Source organism: Herpailurus yagouaroundi, unplaced genomic scaffold, assembly GCF_014898765.1.
Source record: "Herpailurus yagouaroundi ecotype Mexico unplaced genomic scaffold, PumYag 218, whole genome shotgun sequence".
Classification (NCBI taxonomy): Eukaryota; Metazoa; Chordata; class Mammalia; order Carnivora; family Felidae; genus Herpailurus; species Herpailurus yagouaroundi.
The window spans coordinates 4,317,958-4,340,551 of record NW_024412449.1 but is presented as its reverse complement, the minus strand read 5'-3'; the positions used below and the strand labels follow the sequence as shown (position 1 = coordinate 4,340,551).

Genomic DNA, 22,594 nt, shown 5'->3' with positions numbered 1-22,594 from the left:
CTCTCTCTCAAAAATAAACATTAAAAAAAATTTTTTTAAACACTATATAATTCCATTTAGATGTTATTCTAAGAAAACACAAAAAAGGACAGAAAACAAATCAATGATTGCCAGAGGCTAGGGAGGGAACTGACAGCACAGGGGAAGAGAGAATTTTCTGTAGGGACAGAAATGTTCTATATCTATACCGTGATTGTGGTAGTGGCTACATTTATGTATACACCTGTCAAAACTCTTTAAACTGTTCAGTTAAAAAAGTGATTATATTATATGTAAATTACACTTTGATAAACATGACTAAAGAAAAATTATCCCAAGTAAAGAAATTATAATAAAGTCATACATTTTACTATCCAAATTCTATAGTTTATAAAAGCTTCTGGATTCTGTTAATTAAAAAAATAATCTTCCCTAGGGTGCCTGGCTGGTTCAGCCTATAAAGCATGAGACTCTTGACCTCGGGGTTGTGAGTTCGAGCCCCACATGTGGCAGAGAGTTTACTTAAAAAAAAACAAAAAATATAAAATAATCTTCCTTTTCTCTGCTGTGGGATGGTGAGTAGTCATGACAGCCCTGGGTGGGGTGCGGGTTGTCAGAGCCCAAGTGAACCAAGGAAGGAGTCCATGTGGGAAGGGTCGTTCAAAAATGTTCTCAGCTCAAGTACTGGAAGAAGGGTGTCAATGCAGAAGGGCAACCTGGCATGGGACACTAGGGTGAACAGAGAGAAGAGGATGTATTCACATGAAAGTAGCCCAGTGTGGGGTATCAGCGCCTAAGTGGGGTGAGAAATATATCCACAAACAATGGGGAAGCTGATATGGGGAGTCAGAGTAGGTTGAGGAAGGTGTCCCTTTATCAGGATATCCTGGTATAGGCTGTTAGATCCTGAGAAGGGTAGTGGAGTGGGAGGGATAGAAGGAAGAATCAGCAGAGAAAGAAAGGCATCCAAGAGAGGAGGAGGAGGTAGCAAATATGAAAGATTGGTCAAATACAGGAGGATTGAATAAATATATTAAGGATAATGGAAACGAGATTTCTCACTATCAAAGAAGAGTATTACAAATATGAAAAAGAAAAAAAAAAAAAAAAACTAGAATGGACCCTGGAGTGTTGTACTGAAATTGGAGGTATTAGTGTAAACTCATCATTTTCACTATATACAGATAAATAAAAATATATGTAAATGTGTTTGTGTACATACATCTATGTATTCCCCAACTTCATCCATTAAGAGGGTCTGAGAGCACTAACAACCGAACAGCAATAAAAAGACTAGCACTGAAATCTTAGCTTCAAAATGTCATTCTCAGGGGCCCCTGGGTGGCTCAGTCAGTTAAGCATCCAACTTCAGCTCAGGTCATGATCTCACAGTTTGTGAGTTCAAGCCCCACGTCAGGCTCTGCACTGACAGCTCAGAGCCTGGAGCCTGAAGCCTGCTTTGGATTCTGTGTCTCCCTCTCTCTCTGACCCTTCCCAACTCATGCTTTGTCTGTCTGTCTGTTTCTTTCTTTCTCTCTCTCACTCTCTCAAAAATAAATAAACATTGAAAACAATTCAAAACATCATTCTTAGGGAGCCTGGGTTGCTCAGTCGGTTGAGTGTCTGACTCTTAGGCTCAGGTCATGGTCTCATAGTCATAAGATCGAGCCTGGCATCCAGCTCTGCACTGACAGTGTGGAGCTTGCTTGGGATTCTTTCTTTTCCTCTCTCTCTCTCTGCCCCTCCCCCACTCTCTCTCTCCCTCAAAAATAAACAAACTTAAAAAAAAAATCATTCTCCACTAAAAGGATTCAGGGACCCTAGAGAAATGGCCAATTGCAGGACTAAGGCAGATATAGTATAGGATAAACTTTCTCATGCCAAAAAGTAAAGACATGCTCAAAGAATGATGGGGATATGTCATAAAGACACAGAAGCCAGGTTGAATGGGCTCTCATTGGCCAAATAAGAAACAACCTAAACATCAAAATAAATAGTAACAGAATATAATCCACTAAAAAAAAAAAAAAAAAAATCATACAGGGGTTCCTGGGTGGCTCAGTCAGTTTAAGAGTCTGACATCTGACTTCAGCTCAGGTCATGATCTTTCAGTTTAAGCCCCATGTGGGGCTCTGCTAACAGCTCAGAGCCTGCAGCCTGCTTCGGATTCTGTGTCTCCCCCTCTCTCTGCCCCTCCCCGGCTCTCTCTCTCTGTCTCTCAAAAATAAATAAACATTTAAAAAGAAAAGCTTGGGGCGCCTGGGTGGCGCAGTCGGTTAAGCGTCCGACTTCAGCCAGGTCACGATCTCGCGGTTTGTGAGTTCGAGCCCCGCGTCGGGCTCTGGGCTGATGGCTCGGAGCCTGGAGCCTGTTTCTGATTCTGTGTCTCCCTCTCTCTCTGCCCCTCCCCCGTTCATGCTCTGTCTCTCTCTGTCCCAAAAATAAATAAACGTTGAAAAAAAAATTAAAAAAAAAAAAAAGAAAAGCTTGATGAGGAACAAGATATTTACAGAGCTTCAAAGTACTCCTCACAAAACTATTTATTAACAATTACATATTAACTTTATAACGAAGAAGCCTGGCAGGGATTGCTTATATCAAGTAATCAAAGTGAAAATCATCAATAATGGGATAAACTGAAATTGTGTACCACCTGATAGGCTGCAATGAGCATCACTTTTTGTGATATTTCTACACAAAGTACATAACCTGTATGTATCTAATCACTGGAGAACAGATAACCCCAAACTGAGGGGCATTCTACAAAATAACTGCCCTATAATCTTCATAAGTGTCAAGGTTATGAAAAGCAAGAGAAGATGAAGGAATTGTTCCAGACTGAAGAATAAAGAGACATGACTAATAAAAGCAACATATAATTCTGAATGGGATCCTTTTGCCAGTAGAAAGATTAATAGCACTATCAACAACGCTTAAAACTAGATGGAGTACTATATCAACACAAATTTCCTGATTTTGATAATTGTATTGTGATTAAAGGAGAATATCCTTTTTTGTAAAAACATGCACACTAAAGCATTCTGGAATGACGCATCAGGTCAGCAGCTTCCTCTCAAATAGTTCAGGGAAAAGTTCTTCCTACCTTATTTGCAAGTTTCTTAAAGTTTGTCTTTCAATTTTCTTAAGTGAGAAAAAACAATGTTGCTAAAAATGAAATAATGTTAAAAATAAACTGTGATTTGGGGGCGCCTTGGTGGCTCAGCCGGAGAAGCCACCCACTTTGGCTCAGGTCATGATCTCAGGGTTTGTAACTTTGAGTCCCACATCGGGCTCTCTGCTGTTAGTGTGGAGCCTGCTTCGGATCCTCTGTCCCCCTCTCTTTGTCCCTACCGACTTGCGTGCTCTCTCTCAAAAATAAATATTAAAAAAAGTAAATAAACTGTGATTCTCCATATTGTTGGTAAGAGACTGCAGAATGCAAAATTACTAGGAAATAAGAAAATGTTGGAGCCAGAAGATACTTTAAATACAGCCCAACCCTTCTCTTAACAATTGACCTCCTTTAGGTCATGAGTAGTGACAGATTAAAAAATGTAAGTTTCCCACTGGGGCACCTGGGTGGCTCAGTAGGTTAAGCGACAACTTCTGCTCAGGTCACGCTCTTGAGGCTTGTGAGTTTGAACCCTGCATTGGGGTCTGAGCTGAAAGCTCAGAGCCTGGAGCCTGCTTTGGATTCTCTGTCTCCCTCTCTCTCTGCCCCGCCCCTGCTCACGCTCTTTCTCTCTCTCAAATACAAGTAAACATTAAAAAAAAAAAAAAAAGTTTTTTGTTTTTTGTTTTTTTTTTTAATTTTTTTCTTCAACGTTTATTTATTTTTGGGACAGAGAGAGACAGAGCATGAACGGGGGAGGGGCAGAGAGAGAGGGAGACACAGAATCAGAAACAGGCTCCAGGCTCTGAGCCATCAGCCCAGAGCCCGACGCGGGGCTCGAACTCACGGACCGCGAGATCGCGACCTGGCTGAAGTCGGACGCTTAACCGACTGCGCCACCCAGGCGCCCCCCAAAAAAAAAAAAAAAAAGTTTTTAAATAAAAATTTCCCACTGAAGGAAATTAGAAGAGTAATAGTGAAAGGAGGAGTTGACAGAGAATGGGTAGCACAATGACATTCTGACGCTACAGATGACTGTAACCATCAGCAAAACACAATCTCAGCATCTCCTCTGAAAGATATAGGGACTACCAGCTGCTGTATAAAATTCCTTGCAAATGTGCAACTGGAATTAACCTGAAATACATGTGCTTTCTAGTTCAATTTATTACATTATGCTTAGCTACAGAATACAAAGAAATGCAAATACAAAAATAAACGTGCATGAACCCTGAATTTTCTTAAGTTGCAGAAGTCCAATGATGAAATTAAAATTCAATGCATTTGCCAAACTGTTCCTTATGAAGAAAATTTTGCGATGAATTAGAAGATTAGAACATGCATTAAACACTGTGTGTCAATTATACTCAAAAAAGACTTTTTTAATCCAAAAAAAGGTTTTTTAGTCACACATTAAGACCTTCAGCGGTTGGATGACTGTCCTTACTTAAAAGATAGTGCTCAGACACTCTGAAATGACTATCATATCTTGTCCTGAAAGAACAGGGAGCATTTCCTAGAAACGTTTAAAACTGCAAGGACCCCCTTCCCCAGTACCATGGGTTCACTGGGGCGGTGACTAGACAGGCCTCCGACAAGGAAGGGGTGAGGTAGCACTGGACTCTCTCAGCATTTCCTTTTGGAGAGGACAGCCCCCTGCGTCACTCGTTACTCACTCAGGATGCAGGGCAGAAGTTTATCCCCGAGGAACTTAACACAGTTGGCTCCTGCCCTCCTAGCCCTGAGATCCTGGCCCAATCCCGCGGGCACCAGGGCGCTGCCCCTGGTACCCGGCCTCCTCCGGAGCGAGGGTCGCAACACCCGGACTCGCCCCCAGCTGGCCCAGCTGGGCCTCCCTGGGCCCCCGCGGACACGGCCTCTTCCCCTTCTTCTCCCCTCCCCCTCCCCTCGTGCCGGTCCCTCACGCCCACCGTGAGGCTCAGCCCAGCCACGAAGGCCGGACACCGACCTCCCGCTCCGCCGCGGCCGGCCCGGCCCTCCCCGCCTCCCTCCTGCGACGCCCAACCCCGCAGAGCCCACTGGACAGCAGCCGGGGGGGGGGGGGGGGGACGGGGGCGGGGAGGCCCGGGGGCGGCGCCCGCCCCACACCCTTACCTGGCTTCTCGTGGTCGTAGCCTACTACGATGAAGTAGTCGGCCAGCCGGGCCATGGCCGCCGCCGCAGCGCCCGGGAAGCAGGTGCCCGTCGCCGCCCTTGCCGCCGCCGCCCACCGGGCCCGGGAGGGCTCAGCATTTTCCCTGCAGCAGCAGTAGCGGCAGCGGCGGCACTTCAGCCATGTTTGACAACCAAGGCGCGCTGTGCGCCTGCGCTAAGCCGAGCGCCTGCTCCTCCCCCGCCCCCACCCGCGCAGACTCCCGGACCCGTGGCCAAGGGTGAGCCCACCCCTCAGCTCCCCGGGTTGCTCGGACTGCTGGCTTAGTAGAGTGGGCTGCTGGACGTATTCCCGCCACCGCAGCCGCTCCTGGTGGTTCACTTGGAAGCCTGGTTGCCCTTTCGTGGCCCACCACCCCCCGCCCCCTCCCCTTTTTTTCCTAAGCGGGGAGTCCTTTCCTTCCGCCTTCTCTATTCTTTCTTTCTGGAAATGGGAAGAAGAGACAAGGATCGTTGAGGGGTCTACTGAAAAGTTTGGCTCTTCCCCTCCCCCCACTACTCCCCTACCAAAGACGAGATTCTCCCGCCCTCGACTGCAGCATGGAATTTGCACTGCCAGGGCTTTTGCTGCACGTTTCCTGTTTATGTTGTGCAGATGGGAATTTTAGGAACATGCCACCGAGCAGGAGGGGGAGGGAGAGGCTTTTGCGCAATCTTGAGGCGCCTCGTGCTTCAGTGGTGGGCGGGCTGGGGGCGGTTGGCCTGGGCTTCCCCCGGAGTGCCCGGTGGGGGTGGCTGGATTCCACCAAAGAACGCGGCATCCCCGGGATCCTCCTAAACTGGCCGGGTCCAATAGAGTGTGAGGGAGGAGGCTTTGTCTCTCCCAAGGGAGCCCCTCCCGCCTAGGTTTTCTGCCCTTGCCGCAGTCCCAGGGCTCTTGTAGCAGGAGCAGGTGGTGGCTTCCAACATACCCACTCAAGCACGCAATACAAAGAATTAGTGGGTCTCACTAGAGATTCTCTAGGTCACTCTCTTTTTGGCTGCTAGTATTGATCATTTCAAATTTCGCTGGTGAAACACCCAGATGAGTTTGTTTTGTCATTTGTTAGTATCTGAGGAAGTTTTAGTAGTCAGATAAGTTACAGGGAGTAGGCTGAAGTTTTGGGAATCTCCATGGTTTGCAAATGTGATCATCTTCGTGGTTGCTTATCGCTACTCTTTACTAATTGAGGACTTGACCCATACCATTTACATCTGTCTGGTATACAGTTGGTGCTTAACAAATATATTTAAAGAGTGAATGTACAATTTCCCCTCAACTACCAACAGGAAGTTGCTATAGCTTGAACTCTGAACTCAGAGTCCAGAGAGTTGGAGTTTCAATTCTGAAAGTATAATTGATCATTTCCTCTTTCTGTGCCATACTTTATTCATCCAAAAATTGAGAGGGTTGGGCTACACTAAAACTAAAATTCCCAGGAAGGAATACCTTAACTCTAGGAATTTGTATGCAAATTGCTTGTGGTCAAACTTAATCAGTCTAGTTACAGGGGTGGAAAGAAGATAACAGATTGAACTTGAAAATAATTAAACCAAAAAAGCCTCAGTCACACCTCATGTAAGAATCCTCTCTATAACTTCCCTGAAGAGCTCATCATCCAACTTGATCACTTTCAGTAAGAAGTAACCTTACTTCCTTGGGAGGCCGCACATTCCACTGTTTAAAAGCCCTATTAGAAAGGTCTTACTCATTATGTTACAGTTGTTCTGTAACTTCCCCTATTCTCTTTGGAACTACCCAGAAATAAAAATCTATCTTTTAGTTAGTCAGATTTTTAAGGCAACTGTCATGTTCCTTCCCCATTTTATGTGTCTTTAAATTAAGGCAAAGGGGTGCCTGGCTGGCTCAAAAAAGCATACAACTCTTGATCTTACAGTGTTGAGTTCCAGCCCCATGTTGGGTATAATGATTACTTAAATAAAACTTTAATATATTAATGTGAAATTCATAAAACATAAAATTAACCCTTTCAAAGTACAATTCAGTGGTATTCAGTAGATTCACAATGTTGTATAACTACCACTTCTATCTAGTTCCAAAATAATTTCTATCATACTCAGTAAGCAGCCACTCCCTTTTCTCCTCCCCCAGCCCCTGGTAACCACCATTTGCTTGCTCTCTATGGATTTACCTATTATGGATATTTGATGTAAATGGAATCATACAATATGTGATCTTTTGTGGGTTCTTTCATTTAGTATAATGTTTTCAAGCTTCATCCATTCCATAGCATGTATCAGTACTTCATTTTGTTATGGCTGAATAGTATTCCATTGTATGTATATACTATATAAAATATAATGTATCTATTTTTTCTTTTGTTTTCTGGGCTTTTGGTGTCATATCTAAAAATCCATTGCCAAATCCAAGGTCATAAAAATTTGCTCCTGTTTTCTTCTAAGAGTTTCATAGTTTTAGCTTGTATTTAGGCCATTTTGTGTTAATTTTTGTATATAGCATGACATAGGAGTCCCATTTTACTTTTTAAATATGTTGAGCTTTATTTTATTAACAAGTGTGGGTTTAAATTATTTTAACTTTTTAGGGGCTCCTGGGTGGTTCAGTTGGTTAAGTGGCTGACTTTGGCTCAAATCATGATCTCACAGTTTGTGAGTTCAAGCCTCACGTCGGGCTCTCTGCTGCCAGCTCAGAGCCTGGAGCCTGCCTCAGATTGTGTCTCCCTCTCTCTCTCTCTGCCCCTCCCCTGCTCACACTCAGTCTCTCTCAAAAATAAATAAACATTAAAAAATTTGTTTAAATAAATGAATAATTTTAACTTACTTTTTTTTTTTAATTGAAGCTTAGTTGTTTTCAAAGCCTAGAATTAAACATTGTGTGCTGTTAGGCATATTCCATCTGCTGAGTCATAGGGGGCTGCCATTCCATTTGCAAATGGGTGTTTTGTAGCATAGGGATTTTGACATATCCCAGGTATATGTATAAAGGCACCATGTGTTTATATACACATGTGAACATATTTAGCATACACTGGAGCTGTGCTTTGCTTCTCAGCCAACAACTGCCAATCTGCTGAAACTGATAAGCCCTAACAAGGCACCTGATTACTGAGGTTGGCTGAAGGCCAGACCGTCCCCTTGAGATAACCACCATCACCTTTCACCAAAGAGTGAGGGAGTAAAACCCAGATTTGTTTTACTGAAGGCAGGCAGGAGCAGGAAGGGAAGAAGAATATGCAACATAGCATATGCCTTTCATCTATGCTTTAGAAGACAAAAATGCAGCCAGTTACTAGTGAGCAAGAATTATCAGCCCTCTGCTCCTACAGTTGGCTGTTGCGGAGTGAGTGGTTGATCTGTACAGTCATTTCAAGTGCTTCCTGTGGTTAGCCGCTACAGTTCAGAGAGGCAATATGAGAGTTAGACTTAACCAAATGTCCACAAGCAGGGCTTGGACTTCTTAAAATGGTCTTTACAGTAGCAAAGGACACGATTTAGAAAATTGCCTGATCCATTGCCATATCCCCATCCTTTCAGATGCCTAGGTAAAAATCTTAATGATTGTTACCTTCGACACATGCCCCTCTCTCAGCCCCCCATTCATCACTCAGTCCTATTGATCCCACTTCCCAAATATGTATACTCCTCTTGACCCCCATTGTCACCCCACTATCTGAGCCACTACCACCTTCCACCTTAACTATTGCTATGACTTCCTAACTGATGTCCCTCCTTCATTGGTGGTTCTAGATCTTCCATGTAGATAAAAAAAACTTAAGGACGGTAAGCGGGCAATGAACCTTATCTTCAAATTAAATTGTATAGCAAACACACTGTTTCTGCCTTGGGTGTATGTTTGGGGTACAGGAAGGAGGCTTCAATGATGGCTGATGGAAATTGTCCAGTAGTTGCTTTCACACATGTTGATTATATGAATAGTTGAATCCTGACACATATTAAGTACCCCTGACATTAGCAGCTATAGTGTAAGTAGGTGCTGTGAGAGTTTGCAGGCTGCTTTTACTTAGCTTGCATGTTTTTTTGATGAGTGGGACTGGCTACATCACTTGTAGAGCCCAATATAAAATGAAAACGTAGGATCCTCTGTTAAAAAATTATTAAGAATCTCAAAACAGTGACAAACAGAGCATTAAACCAACTGTGGGACCCTGTGTGACAGAACATGGTGCATGTCCACAAAGCCGGCCCTATTGGTGAAGCTTAGAGTGGAATGTGTGCATGTGTGTGTATGTCTGTGTAGGGGTAAATTAATAGAGATTATGGGTGGACTACGCCCTCACCAGTCTCTCCAGAGTACCATCACTGCCACTGTTTCCCTTCTTGCTCTTCCTTCGTCCAGGCCACATTAAATAGCCAAAATGATCTTTTAAATAAATGTATATCAGATCATGTCTCTCTCAACTTTACACCTGTCGATAGATTCCCACATCATCATGAATAACGTACAAAATCTTCATCATGTCCCGAAGGGTCCTACTTACTCTAATCCTGATGACCTCTTTGATCTTATTTCATGCCACTCTTCTTCCTCACTCAACGTGTTTCAACCATACCAGCCTCTCTCTAATATACCAAGTGCTTTCTCACCTCTAAGGCTTTGTATATGCTGTTTCCTCCATTTGGAACATGGTCCCCCTAGTTTTGCGTTTCCTTCAGAACACTTACCATAGTTTATAATCATGTATTTATTCTTTTGAAGATGTATTTACATCTGGCTACCCACCATGCTGTAAGCTCATTGAGAACAAGATGTTTGCATTAATCATTACTGTATGCCCAACATTCAGCACAGAGCTATGCATGTAATATGTGTTCAGTAAATAGTTGTTAAAGGAACAAATGCACTTTCAAATCACATAGCCCCATGCATAAGAATTGCTTCATTAAAGTGGTTCTAATCTGATAGCATAGGATCCCCACCTGGAGGCGGGCAGCATAATGGTTGCTCCTGTTAACACTTTTGGCTACAGATGACACCCAAATGGTCTAATCATCTCTTTTATAATCCATTTATTAATACCAATCATTGGGTCATCAGTAATAAATTTCTCTTGAAGTCATTTCATCTTATTCTGTTATAGCTGTTAGTATAACAAGCTTCTATATGTTTACCATCTTTTCTGTATTCTCTTTCATATGTCTATAGCAACTTATATTCTTTATGCTTCAAGGAGGCTTGTCACATATAAGGACTGATTTTTTACTATATTTTTAAAGTTTGTTTATTTATTTTGAGAGAGAGAGAGAGAGAGAAAACACCCACATGAGCAAAGGAGAGGGGCAGAGACAGAGGGAAAAACAGAATCGCAAGGAGGCTCCTCGCTGCCAGCACAGAGCCCAACGCAGGGCTCAGTCTAACAGTGAGACCATGACCTGAGCTGAAATCAAGAGTTGGACACCTAACCGGCTAAGCCACCCAGGTGCCCCAAGGACTGATTTATATATATACAATTGGTTTAGTAAACTCTACAACCCAATATGGGGCTCAAACTCCCCACTCTGAGATCAAGAGTTGTGTGCTCTACCAACTAAGCCAACCGGGTACCCCAGGTCTGATTGTTTCTGCACAAAAATGAGGCAGCAAATTGTATGCCTATTTTATACTTAAATTGGTTTATTTACATGTGCATTTTTCTGGAAAGATTCTATATTTTATTAGCTCCTAGGACAGGTCAGAGATTCCAAAGAAGTGCCAAGTTTTGAATCCTGCTTTATTTTTCCCTGTGAGTGATCAAATCTGTAAAACTGATTGTGTCCTTTCTCTAAACCACTTTGTGTTTAGAAACTTCCAGGAAGTTTCTTAAACCTTGTTTTCAAGTGGGCTTTGTAAACAAGCCCTTAGCTTAGCAGCATGGTTTTGAAACATGAATAACACATGCATTATGAACTTTCCTGTTTGAAAAAAGAGGCATCTGAGATAATTATGCAATGCACTGAGCTCCTCAGTTTTATTCTTCTTACTATCATTAATATAATATATTGCTTCTCATTATTTTTCTGCATGAGCTGAGTGTGGTCAAACTGGCTTTAGGCAATGTGTCCATATATTAGCTGAGAAACCACCACAGTTTTTTTAAACTCCAAACATCACTAACAATAAGGCTTGGATTGAGGGCCTAAAAACAATTCAGTTGGAATGTAAAGAAGACACCAATTGAGACACCAGTATAACAAACATTCAGCATATTTGTGTGTCTTTACGTATGATTTCAGGATGCATACATGTATTACCCTGCTTTGGGGTATATTTACAATCCGACCCTTTAAGAATTCTTGGGCACAAAAAAAGTGGGCCATCATTTACTAGAATTTCTTTCTTTTTTTGTCTTTCTCTTTTCTTGACAGTGAGATTTTAAAGATGTTTCTTCCTTCCCTTCCTTCCTTCTACTCAATATGAATCCAATCACTGCAGCTTGTTTGAAACTTCACGTTAACAAATTACCAGAAGCAGAACTCCTGTGAGGTTTTCTTCTAGATCCCACCGTGTAACTGAAAACACATTCGTGTGTGCGTGTGTGTGTGTGTTTCTTCTGAGATGATTAAGCGAACCAAAGTAGAATGGGAGAAAAAGATGCCAACATCTGGCAAATTTTGTATAATTTTATATATTTTTACAACGTATCCCTATGACCTCCCCCAACGGAACGCTCGGGCTCTTGTGGCTCGCTTACGCAAACGCACGCGCGCGCAGACACACGCACACACTTTCGAAGATACGGTGTTCTAGCAAGATCCCGAACTGCCAATTCAGTACTTTAAAAAATGGGGGGGAAATGATTGACGGGGGTTTCAAGCGTCAGATCTCTAAGCGCTAGAGCGCCAAGGGTCACCTGGGCTGATAAGAATTGTGCCAAGGCTCTCTCAGGTGGGAATTCCTGGTATCGCTGCTAAGTCTCTGGTGTAGCCACTGGAGCCAGGCGGAGCGGAGCCCAGTCTCCCCTCCAGGGTTTGCTTTGCTTGTTGAAGCAGCCCGTAGCTCAAAGCGAAGTTTGCATCTAGAGCACGCTTCGCGATCCTGCAGAGGAACTAAAGCCAATTCCGCACCCCCCCCCCCCAACTCTCCACCCACTCCCACGGAATCATAGGCTCTCCAAAAAGACACAGAGAGGAGGCAACGAGGGACAGCACAGAGTCCTCTGCAGACCGACCGCCCAGGGCTGGTGGGAACTGGAAGGAACGAGTCCAGACCACGGGACCTACCCTGGCTGTGGGCCGGCGCCCAGCTGTCCTTGACCTTTACAGAAGTCGAGACTCGCGCGCCAGGGAAATGAAAGTAAAACCTGTCTTGGCGAGGACCCAACTGGAAGCTGGCGACAAGTAACTCGCATCCTCAGACAAAACTGACAGCCAGCCTGTCTTGGACAAGGTTGGTGCGGAGAGCCTGAGGAAGAGATGGGAAGTGGGAGAGAAGCAGAATAGTTTGGCTGGGGGAGGCTCCTGGAAACAGCAGGCGCACAGTAATATCCACTGTCTGAGGTACCAGCGGAAGAGCCGCCTGCTGCAGTGACAGCCCTGCAGCCCTCCAGGCGGCTGGAACCCAGCTACTATGCTACGCTGCACCCCTCTGACCCCAGCCCTTGCGAGAGTCAGTGCCACAGCCAGAGTCAGGAATCTGCCCCCCAACCCTCAGCCGGAACTCAGGTCCATTCAGGTGATTCCCTTGGGGGAAGAGTCCTCAGAATAAATAACATCGGCGGCAGCCATTCCTTCCTGGGGTAAAATGTCCATGGTTCAGTCCTGAGAATGAAAAGGCCGCTGAACCAGCAGTATGTGGCCCAGACCAGGCCATTCCCTGCCACCTAGCGCCCAGTCTTCTTTGCAATGGGTCTCAGGACCAATTTGGCAGAGCAGGTAGGAAGCGTAGAAATCTGCAGAAGACATGTCATAGATGGGGAAACTTAATTTGCCCACGTTTACACAGCCTCGGGGTGGGGACTGGAAGCTGGTCGGCAGAGTCCCAATGGTCCCGGGACCACAGCCTCTTGGTCTAGGCACCAGGCTTCAGGACTTGCGAGTGGGGCAGTGGGTGGTGATAGGATATCAGAAGCCGGAATCCAAGAACTAGGAAGCCCCGCGGGGCTGAGTTCCCTTCCAGTTTGGCCCTCAGAAAAGAAGAAAATGAAGTCAAGAAGAGGTGAGGGAAGAACACAAAAGGGTGACAAACGTGCTTGGGGGTGACTCATCATGAACAGGCATAAATCCTTGGGCGGGGGCTAGGATTCTCCTCTCCCCCCTGACGGCATGATGACCCCAGCCTAGAAATATCCATGCCGCGCCCCGGTCTGCGGTGTTTGCTTCCCTGGCCGAGTTAGGACTTTATTGCTCCCTACCTTTGGTGTGACTTTGGTCAAATACCTCCTCTCTCTGAACTTCAATTTTCTCCTTGGGAAATGAGAACAGTAATGTTAACTTAACTCGCTTAACTCAAGGGTGGGTGTCTGGATCAAAGATCAGGATGTGACTGTTTTGTAAACTCTAAAGCGATTAACATAGGTGAAGCATTAGTGTGCTCCCAGGCTGTAAATCCACACGTTTACAATGGGTGAATGAAGTCTCCGAAGGTAGCCAGGCAAACTCTCAGGTTGTACCCTTGTAAGGAATAATTGGATTACAAGGGGAAGGAAACGAAACGGTGTCGTCCGTCCTAATTTTAGTTATTCCCATATTTCCAAATAGGCAACTAAATTCTGAAGCTTCAGATAATTCCCCCCCTCCAAATCCCAATTCTCAAATCAGCCTTCCCGAGCCTTGCCCTTATTGCGAAATCTTTCTAGCCCATCCCAGAACCTTGGAGTCTCATCCTCTCGGGGGGGTGTGCTGGCGAGCCCCACTCCTCCAGTCTCTGCTCTGTGTCCTGCCCCTGCGGCTCTGCAGGAGTCTGGGGTCGCGGTCAGGTCAGGCGCCGAGCCGGCAGGGGGCGCGGTCCACTCGAGGCCACCGCTCCCGAGGTCCGGGGCTCGGGCCATACGCGTGGTACCTCCCGCTGACTGCTGCAGTTCCGTGCCAGTAGGCCTCACACTCTGGGTTGCATAGGTCCTGAGTAAGGACCCCAAGAGGTTGTACCGGCCCTGCTTCTCCCTGGTTTATGTTCTGAAGATTTAGGCTTGTGGTAGTTCCTGAACCAATCTCTGGAGCTCATCTCTGAGCCCTCTGGGCATGAGGGACCCTCACCGCAATCCCACATCCTCGGGCTGCAATGCGCGCGCCCGAATGCAGAGGCCCGCGCGCGCCCGAGGGAAGAATGGGAGGGCGCGAGGGCAGCCCAAGCCCCGCCCCCTCTGCTCTTATAAAGCTGAGGCACCGGAGCCGGACACTCAGTGGTTTCTTGGTGACACTAGCCGGAACAGCTCGAGCCTTGCCACCTCTGGTTTCTCACCGCGGCTTGGACGGTGGGGTTTTGCCAGTGCCAGAGCGACGTCTCAGACTTTCACCTCCCAGACCTTGGCAGATCACCCCCTCAGCAGGTAGGCGCCACAGGCGGGGCGGGTTAGCAGGGGTGGGGGGGGTGGGAGAGCGGGTAGTGGGGGGAGGGACTTTAGAGTGCTGGAAACTGGGAGTGCTGGGTGGGGGGTACAACCCATTTTGGAAGGTCCTTCGCGGGTTGCGTCCTATATCCTGGGTCCAGCCGTGCACACAGCTGGAACTGCAGAGACCCACTCCCTTCTACTCCGCCAGCCAAATAACGAGAAGTTGGGCAGGGAACCTCTGGGAGCCTGGCGCTGGGTAAAGGCCTCCTCTGAGGGGCCCGTCACCCGCCCGGCGGGTGCAAATGCAGCTGGCGCCTCTCTGCGCCCGGGCGAGATAAGCGTCTGAGCCAGGCAGAGCGCGGGCTGAGCCTGCCCGAGCGGGGGGCCCCCACACGTCCTCCGTGCCCCGCCCGGGCCGTGCTACAGGCGGGGTGCTCACGCTCGGCCCCTCTCTCTCCTTCCAGGGTTTGCACATCGCCGCCGGCATGAAGCTGGTTCCCGTCGCCCTCATGTACCTGGGCTCCCTGGCCTTCTTGGGCGCGGACACTGCACGGCTCGACGTGGCGTCAGAGTTCCGAAAGAAGTGAGTCGCAAGCAGCTCCTTCCTCAGTCCTTGTACCTGGGAGACAAGGGAAACTGGCTGTCGGTCCCGAGGGGTTAGAAGTGAACGGGAGCCCGTCTGGACCGGGACCTCGCCTGGACGCACGCGAATCGAGTCTATTTGTGTTTTCTAGATGGAATAAGTGGGCTCTAAGTCGTGGCAAGAGGGAACTTCGGGTGTCCAGCAGCTACCCCACAGGGCTCACTTACGTGAAGGCCGGGCCAACCCAGACTCTCATTCGGCCCCAGGACGTGAAGGTCGCCACTCACAACCCCCAGGCCAGGTAACTATGCCCTGCGCCGAAGCGGGGTGGGCAAGGGGGAACTCTCCTCCACTACCCTGATCCTGGGGATCTTCAGGGCTGTCTGGCAGTTCAGAGCGCGGTAGCAGTTTCCAGTTCCCTCTGGTCCTTGAATGGCTCGGATTCCTGGTGGCTGAGGCCAAAGCCCTGCTTGATGGGGGTCTCATGTTACCTTCCTTCCCTTCCCCAGCAGTCCGGACGCCGCCCGCGTCCGAGTCAAGCGCTACCGCCAGAGCATGAACAACTTCCAGGGCCTGCGGAGCTTCGGCTGCCGCTTCGGAACGTGCACGGTGCAGAAACTGGCGCACCAAATCTACCAGTTCACGGACAAGGACAAGGACGGCGTCGCCCCCAGGAGCAAGATTAGCCCCCAGGGCTACGGCCGCCGGCGCCGGCGCTCCCTGCCCGAGACTGGCCCCAACTGGACTCTGTCCCTGGAGCCACAGGCACGCGCGGTTCCGGCCTCCTCCCGGGTGCATCAGGTGCTCGACACCCTCCTTAAGATTTAGGCGCCTGTGGCAGCAGCGAACAGGCGCGCGTCTGCATCCCGCTGGCTTCCCCTGGGGGCTGAGGGTTTCCCAGAGCCGAGCTCTTCAGCCGACGGAGACCGGGCTGAGACAGCCCTGCAGAAACCGGGAGTCCGGTAGGCACCGTCCAGCGGCGAGCCCTGGCTCTGCAGGAGCCCCTTCTCCTCGGAGGCACCGTTCCCTTCCTCCCAATCGGGCCCAGGTGCCCCGTGGGGGCAGAAGAATGTGAGGGAGTGTCTGCCAGACTCACGGAGAGGAGAAAAATTGAGATACAGATGCTTGAGACTCCCCCCCCCCCCCACCCCCGCCCCACCCAGGGGCAGGGGTCTGAGTCCCTGCCGTGCCTACCCACAAACTGATTTCTCACGGGGGACTGTCACCCCACCGGGGCGCAAGCCCCACTATTACTTGAACTTTCCAAAACCTAGCGAGGAAAAGTGCAATGCGTGTTGTATATATAGAGGTAACTATCAATATTTAAGTTCGTTGCTGTCAAGATTTTTTTTGTAACTTCAAATATAGAGATATTTTTGTACGTTATATATTGTATTAAGGGCATTTTAAAGCAATTGCATTGCCCCCCCTCCCCACTTATTTTAATACGTGAATGTCTGAGCGAGATGGAACATTGCTGCGTGGAATGTGTGAGAGCGTGTGCGTGCAAGACTGATTACCTCTTGTGGAAGAAGGAAGCACCGTGTCTCTGTATATCTATTACATAAAATGGGTGATATGCGAAATAGCAAATCAATAAACTATCTCGATGCTGATTAATTCTCGGCTCACAGGTCTTGGGAGAGACGTTTCCCTTGGTCCTGGCGCGTCCGGGAGCCGCCTAGAGTGGGAAGGTGGCACGGCTGCTCCAGCGCGAGCCGGCCGTGTCCGCGCGCGGGCGGAGCTGTCCCGTGCGCTGCTCTCCTTGTGCTGCGCGCAGAGCGCCTGTCCTGCGAGTGGGTCCGGGCTTCGCGAAGGCTGCTCAAGTCGCAGCCTCGCGTGGCGGCCGGGCCGGGTTGGGTAGGGTGAGCCCTAGCGCAGAGGGGAGACTCGACTCTCTGCGTTGCGCAACAGAGTCCCAGATTTTATGGAGTTTCTCGCGGAACCCCGTGCGAAAAAGAAAACGCACCTCGGAGAGTTAGGGTGGTCTCCGAGGTCTTCTAAGTGAGGAGTTGTCCCGGGCTGCCGCGGTGTAAAAGTTAGAAGCTACTCCAGCAAAATGTTCGCACTGCTCCGGGAATCCGGCAGCCACGCCAGTAACCCCAATCTTCTGCCGGCCTGGTGCCCCAGCCAGCCGGCGGGCTCATCAGCGAGGCTGTGGCGCCCCCAGCCGGCAGCCGGGGAACGACCCGAGGGCCGTCAGGCGGTACGTGCGGTTTAATAAGTCCTCCTACGTGGGAGTCAGCACACAGCCCTAATGAGAGAGGAAAGAAAAAAACAGTTTGCAGATGCCAACCAGGGCCGGCCCCCCCCCAGACCTGCACGGCGGCTCCCTGTTCTGGGACCGTGACTCAGCGCCCACACGCTGCGCAGCGTGCAGCTGCTGGCCGGAGGCGGGCGGGACGGACGTGCCGCCGGAATCGTGCGCCTCTGACGGCCTGAGACCTTCATTGTTCCGCCTTCGCTTGCCGCTCTCCTCTTCCTTCCTCCTCCCCAAGTTTTTTCATTTTTTTCTCCACTTCTCTCCAGGCTGCCTTTTGCTCCCTCCTTCCTCCCTCCGCCTAGCTTTATCATCTTAGAAGGTTGACCCGCGTTCCGGTGATAGAAGGTGGACACTAAGCCTCAGTGAGTGACTAGAAGGTCAGAGGACCTGGGAACAGGACAGAAGGGGAGGATAAGAGGAAGCACCCCTGATTTTGATTTCCCTGCCCCATTTGTCTCACCCGACGTCCTGGGAACCCAGGATGGAGATCAACTGCTTGTCCTTTTCAGCAAGTGTCCCTATCCTTTCCACTTCAAAGCATGGCTGAAATGTTGGTGTTTGTAGGTGATCTCAGAAACCTTCCTGGTGGAGAAAAATCTGAGTTTGGAGAATGGAAATGTTTCCAGCAGCCTGCCTTTCCCTGGACCTTTTGCACCCTTTTTGTTGTTTCAATTTTTTATTTATTTATTTTTTTAAATATTTTTTTCCACGTTTTTATTTATTTTTGGGACAGAGAGAGACAGAGCATGAACGGGGGAGGGGCAGAGAGAGAGGGAGACACAGAATCGGAAACAGGCTCCAGGCTCTGAGCCATCAGCCCAGAGCCTGACGCGGGGCTCGAACTCACGGACCGCGAGATCGTGACCTGGCTGAAGTCGGACGCTTAACCGACTGCGTCACCCAGGCGCCCCTCAATTTTTTATTTAAATTCCAGTTAGTTAACATACAGTGCAATATTGGTTTCAGGAGTAGAATTTAGTGTTTCCTCACTTACATATAACACCCAGTGCTCATCACAGCAAGTGCCTGCCTTAATGCCCATCACCCATTTAGCCCATCCCCCACACCTGCTACCCTGGGGGCCAGGGATAGTTACTTTCAGAAAAAAACCTGTATATACAGTAGCAAAAGAGATCAGTCCTAGGTCTGGGGTCCATATTAATAGTGTCAGTATTCATACAGTTCATTGTCCTATTTGATCTTAATTTTGTGAGGTTCATCAAAATTGAGAAGGTTACAAATGCAGCAACTGACCATCCTTGTCATCAAGGGTCTTTTAATAAAAATTCAGAGAGAACTCTGTGCCAGTCATTGTAAAAGGTACAGGGCATGTATGAATGAAGGAGTGACTAAAAATTCCAGCCATGGAATTTCTGTGTCAGTGAGTGGTTCTGGGTGGTCTGAAGGGGCTATAGAAGCTGCAGAGAGTAGCAAACACTTCGGCCTCGCAGACAGTGGCTCAGGATTAAATACCCTTTTCCTTGAACCAAGGTTTGTCCTATAGCCACAGAACCCTCCAGCCAAACCTCACCCTGGCAGGACTTCAGGCAGGAGACAAAGCTGCCAAAGGCAGGTTGGACACTAGCTTAGGGCTGTTCTGAGCAGGGAATGAGCATCTAGCCTTTAGCCCAGGGAGTCTTATGACTCCCTTCAGGGAATCCAAGGCAATGAAGGAGATGGTTCAGCTCAGAGATGAACGAGGCAGCTACTTGGCTGGAGTCCTTCCCTACTGAAAACTTTGTGACTGGAGATGTGTCTGAACAGACAGAAGCCCCTCCTATGACCAGTGTGGTACAAGTTCAGAATTGACTGAAGGTCACCATCAAACCCTGGGACCTTCTCTGTGAGCCATTCAATCTACCTTCTGGATTTTTTTCATAAGGTGTTGAAGCTTGTCAGGATAAGGCCTCCTAATGCCAAGAACACATCATTTATCAACAGTGATGAGTCATTTGTGAGCTGATTCGACATGTCCTCAGCTGAGTAGTCACAACTTTTATCTTTAGCTACTGTTGCTGGCTGTGGGAATGGTACCATCCACTTGTAATCAGACGAAGGATACTGGGCAATTTCTTGAGAAGCCAAACACCTTGGCTGAACAGGAGTGGAAGGGAGTTATGGGGGAGGATAGAAACGGATTCTTTTCTTAGCACCCGCTTTGTATCATATATTCTCCTAGCCACTTTGTACACCTGATCTCATTTAAGTCTTTTTTTTAAAATATTTTTTTAAAGGTTTATTTATTTTAGAGAGAGAGAGAGAGCACGAGCAGTGAAGGGACAGAGAAAGAGGGGTACAGAGGATCCAAAGTGGGCTCTTTGCTGACTGCAGACAGTCCGATGCAGTGCTCAAACTCACAAACCATGAGATTGTGACCTGAGCCAAAGTTGGATGCTTAACCGACTGAGCTACCCAGGCACCCCTATCTCATTTAATTCTTAGAGCAGCTTTCTAAAATAGGTGTTATTATCTCTACTTGTAGATAAGAGAATTAAACCTCAGAGACACAAAAGAATTTAGCCACGGTCACACAGTGAATAGTAAGTGCTAGAGTCTGAATTTGCACCCAAGTGCTATAGTCTATTTTAATGCTACAAATACATGGAGAGTAAGTGGGATAATTTTAACATTTGGATTTTCGGGCCAGGTGTCCCCAAATGTCCTCTAATATGAAGATGGCTTGGGTAGGTGATTTACACCTGTGGTTCTGGAAGGTTTACATGAGGCTGGTAGGACTGGAAGGGAAAACGTCTTTAGTGGTATGCTCAGTGAGTGCAAAATAAATAAATGAAGTGAGTTTTAAAATTCTTGGTCCTAGTTTGAAGCAGGGGATATAAATCAGGAATAGCTTTCCCCCCCCTGAGCTAAGCCACTGACCTCTTTGGTTTTCATTGCCAAATATAGTTAGAACATACCCTGAAGGCCTCAAGAACTGGCTTCTGAGGGGAAGGCCTTCTGAGCTATTCCTGGCCAAACACAGTCCCACTCTGTAGGTCTTTAGTCGCCTGTAAGAACACCTGTGTCTACAAAGCTACAAATAGAGTTTCCACTCTTGAGGTGGAACCTTTTGTCTTTGGCAATTGTTGCCCAAGGCAGCTTTTCAGAGGCTGTTGTAAGCTGACTGCTGTAAGTTGAAGGCTGCCCCTCCTTTCCTCAGCCAAGGAGAAGGCCTTGTTATCCTGGGTCCTACGGAGATTTCTGCCAAAGCTGGATTGGAGGCTTGATCACCATTTGCATGGGACGAAGGGTGAGGCTAGATAGCTATCTGGTGGTCCCACTGGTCTTATTCCAGAGCTATTTTGGAACATTCTGGAAAAACAATAAAAATGACTGTGATCACACAGGTGGCTGAATTTAGTAGATTATTGTGCATTTATCCAATAGCAGGAAAGTACTTCTGAGTATTAAGATGAGTTTTTGGAACATAAAAAAAAAAAATGCCTTTTCCTTATTATACGATATTTATTCAGTGAAGAAAAAAGATTCACCTTTCATACCACTCCTAGAGATAGCTACTATTAATATCTTAGTATATACCCTTTTGGACATTTATATATATAATACATATACATTTATATACAAATTGAACTCAAGTGCAGAAAGCTGAATTAAACATATTCCTCAATTTTAAGCAAACTGTCATTACCAGTCTATTCTGGGCTTCTCTCTTGTTTTATTTTAATTATTTAATTTTTTCTCCTTTAATATCCATACCCCTTTCCATTTCCTTCATAGGAACCCTCTTTAACATATCTTTATGATGATTTATATTCCCTCTCTCTTTCTCCATATATATATGTATATATATATTATTTAAAAAAAATTTTTTTAACATTTATTTATTTTTGAGAGACAGAGAGAGACAGAGCATGAGCAGGGGAGGGGGAGAGAGAGAGAGAGGGAGACGTAGAATCCGAAGCAGGCTCCAGGCTCTGAGCTGTTAGCACAGACCTTGACACGGGACTACAACTCACGAACTGCGAAACCATGACCTGAGCCGAAGTCGGACACTTGACTGACTGAGCCATCCAGGCACCCCTGTATATACATATATATATTCTTGATCCTTTTATTCTGTTGGAGTGTTTGTTTTTTCCTGTGGACTTGAAATACTACCTAATGATTAAGAATATTAAAGTCCATCATGTTCTCACATTCCTTTTTTTCCTTTTTGTGGAGTGTGCTTTTTTTGCCATACAAAACTTGTAGATATTTATGTAATCAAAGTTACCAATCTTTCCCTTTATAATTTCTGTCTTTTAAAAAATGTTTATTTACTTTTGAGAGAGAGAGAGAGCACAAGTGGGGAAGGGGCAGAGAGAGAGGGAGACAAAGAATCTCAAGCAGGCTCCAGGCTCTGAGCTGTCAGCACAGAGCCCAACACGGGGTTCAAATCCATGAGATCATGACCTGAACAGAAGTCAGATGCTTAAGTGACTGAGCCACCCAGACACCCCTATAATTTCTGTCTTTCTTGGTTTCCTTAGGGTCTTTCTGTGTATTTTAGAATATTTGCCTATTTTTCTTTTAACACTTTTTAAAAATGTATTTATTTTTATTTTTTTAGAGAGAGCATGAGCTTTCTTTTATTTTTAATTATTTTAATTTAATTTAATTAAAAAAATTTTTTTAAATGTTTATTTATTTTTGAGAGAGACAGAGTGTGAATGGGGGAGGGGCAGAGAGAGAGGGAGACACAGAATCTAAAGCAGGCTCCAGGCTCTAAGCTGTCAGTACAGAGCCCGATGTGGGGCTCGAACCCAGGGACTACAGGATCATGACCTGAGCTGAAGCTGGTCACTTAACTGACAGAACCACCCAGTCACGCCTATTTTATTTTAGATAGAGCATGTGGCGCAAATCAGGGAAAGGGGCAGAGGGAGAGAGAAAGAATCTTAAGCAGGCTCCATGCTGAGTGTAGACCTTAACACAGGGCTTGATCCCGCCCATGACGCTGGGATCATGGACCTGAACCAAAATCAAGAGTAGGGTGCCCAACCGACTGAGCCACCCAGATGCCTCTTTTCTAACACTTTTGT

General features: G+C 47.0%; 2 protein-coding genes and 1 long non-coding RNA gene across 7 annotated transcripts in view; 1 reads left to right on the top strand and 2 right to left on the bottom strand.

The window, feature by feature from the left end:
- Positions 1 to 5,419, bottom strand: part of SBF2 (SET binding factor 2) — a 448,047-nt gene extending 442,628 nt beyond the window's left edge. For 2 of the 3 annotated variants that reach the window (XM_040456902.1, XM_040456904.1), the window contains exon 1: positions 5,207 to 5,419. In XM_040456902.1, the coding sequence (XP_040312836.1) occupies positions 5,207 to 5,261 (55 nt within the window). In that variant the 5' untranslated portion in view covers positions 5,262 to 5,419. The remainder of the gene's footprint in view (positions 1 to 5,206) is intronic. The other variant, XM_040456906.1, reaches the window with a different exon arrangement.
- A 5,419-nt stretch (positions 5,420 to 10,838) lies between these two features.
- Positions 10,839 to 17,792, bottom strand: LOC121018229 (uncharacterized). The gene is made up of 2 exons (XR_005785097.1): positions 17,262 to 17,792; positions 10,839 to 15,328 (listed from the first exon to the last, which is right to left on the bottom strand). It is a non-coding gene; the product is annotated as an uncharacterized LOC121018229 (long non-coding RNA).
- ADM (adrenomedullin) lies at positions 14,600 to 16,912 on the top strand. 3 transcript variants are annotated; one of them, XM_040456899.1, is made up of 4 exons: positions 14,600 to 14,706; positions 15,174 to 15,292; positions 15,444 to 15,593; positions 15,805 to 16,912. In XM_040456899.1, the coding sequence occupies exons 2-4, from the start codon at positions 15,195 to 15,197 to the stop codon at positions 16,118 to 16,120; spliced, it is 564 nt and encodes a 187-aa protein (XP_040312833.1). In that variant the 5' UTR covers positions 14,600 to 14,706; positions 15,174 to 15,194; the 3' UTR covers positions 16,121 to 16,912. The 3 variants fall into 3 exon arrangements, with proteins under 3 accessions (XP_040312833.1, XP_040312831.1, XP_040312832.1); XM_040456897.1 differs by having other exon boundaries at positions 15,802 to 16,912; XM_040456898.1 differs by lacking the exon at positions 14,600 to 14,706 and adding an exon at positions 14,866 to 14,965 and having other exon boundaries at positions 15,802 to 16,912.
- Positions 17,793 to 22,594: the final 4,802 nt, after the last annotated feature.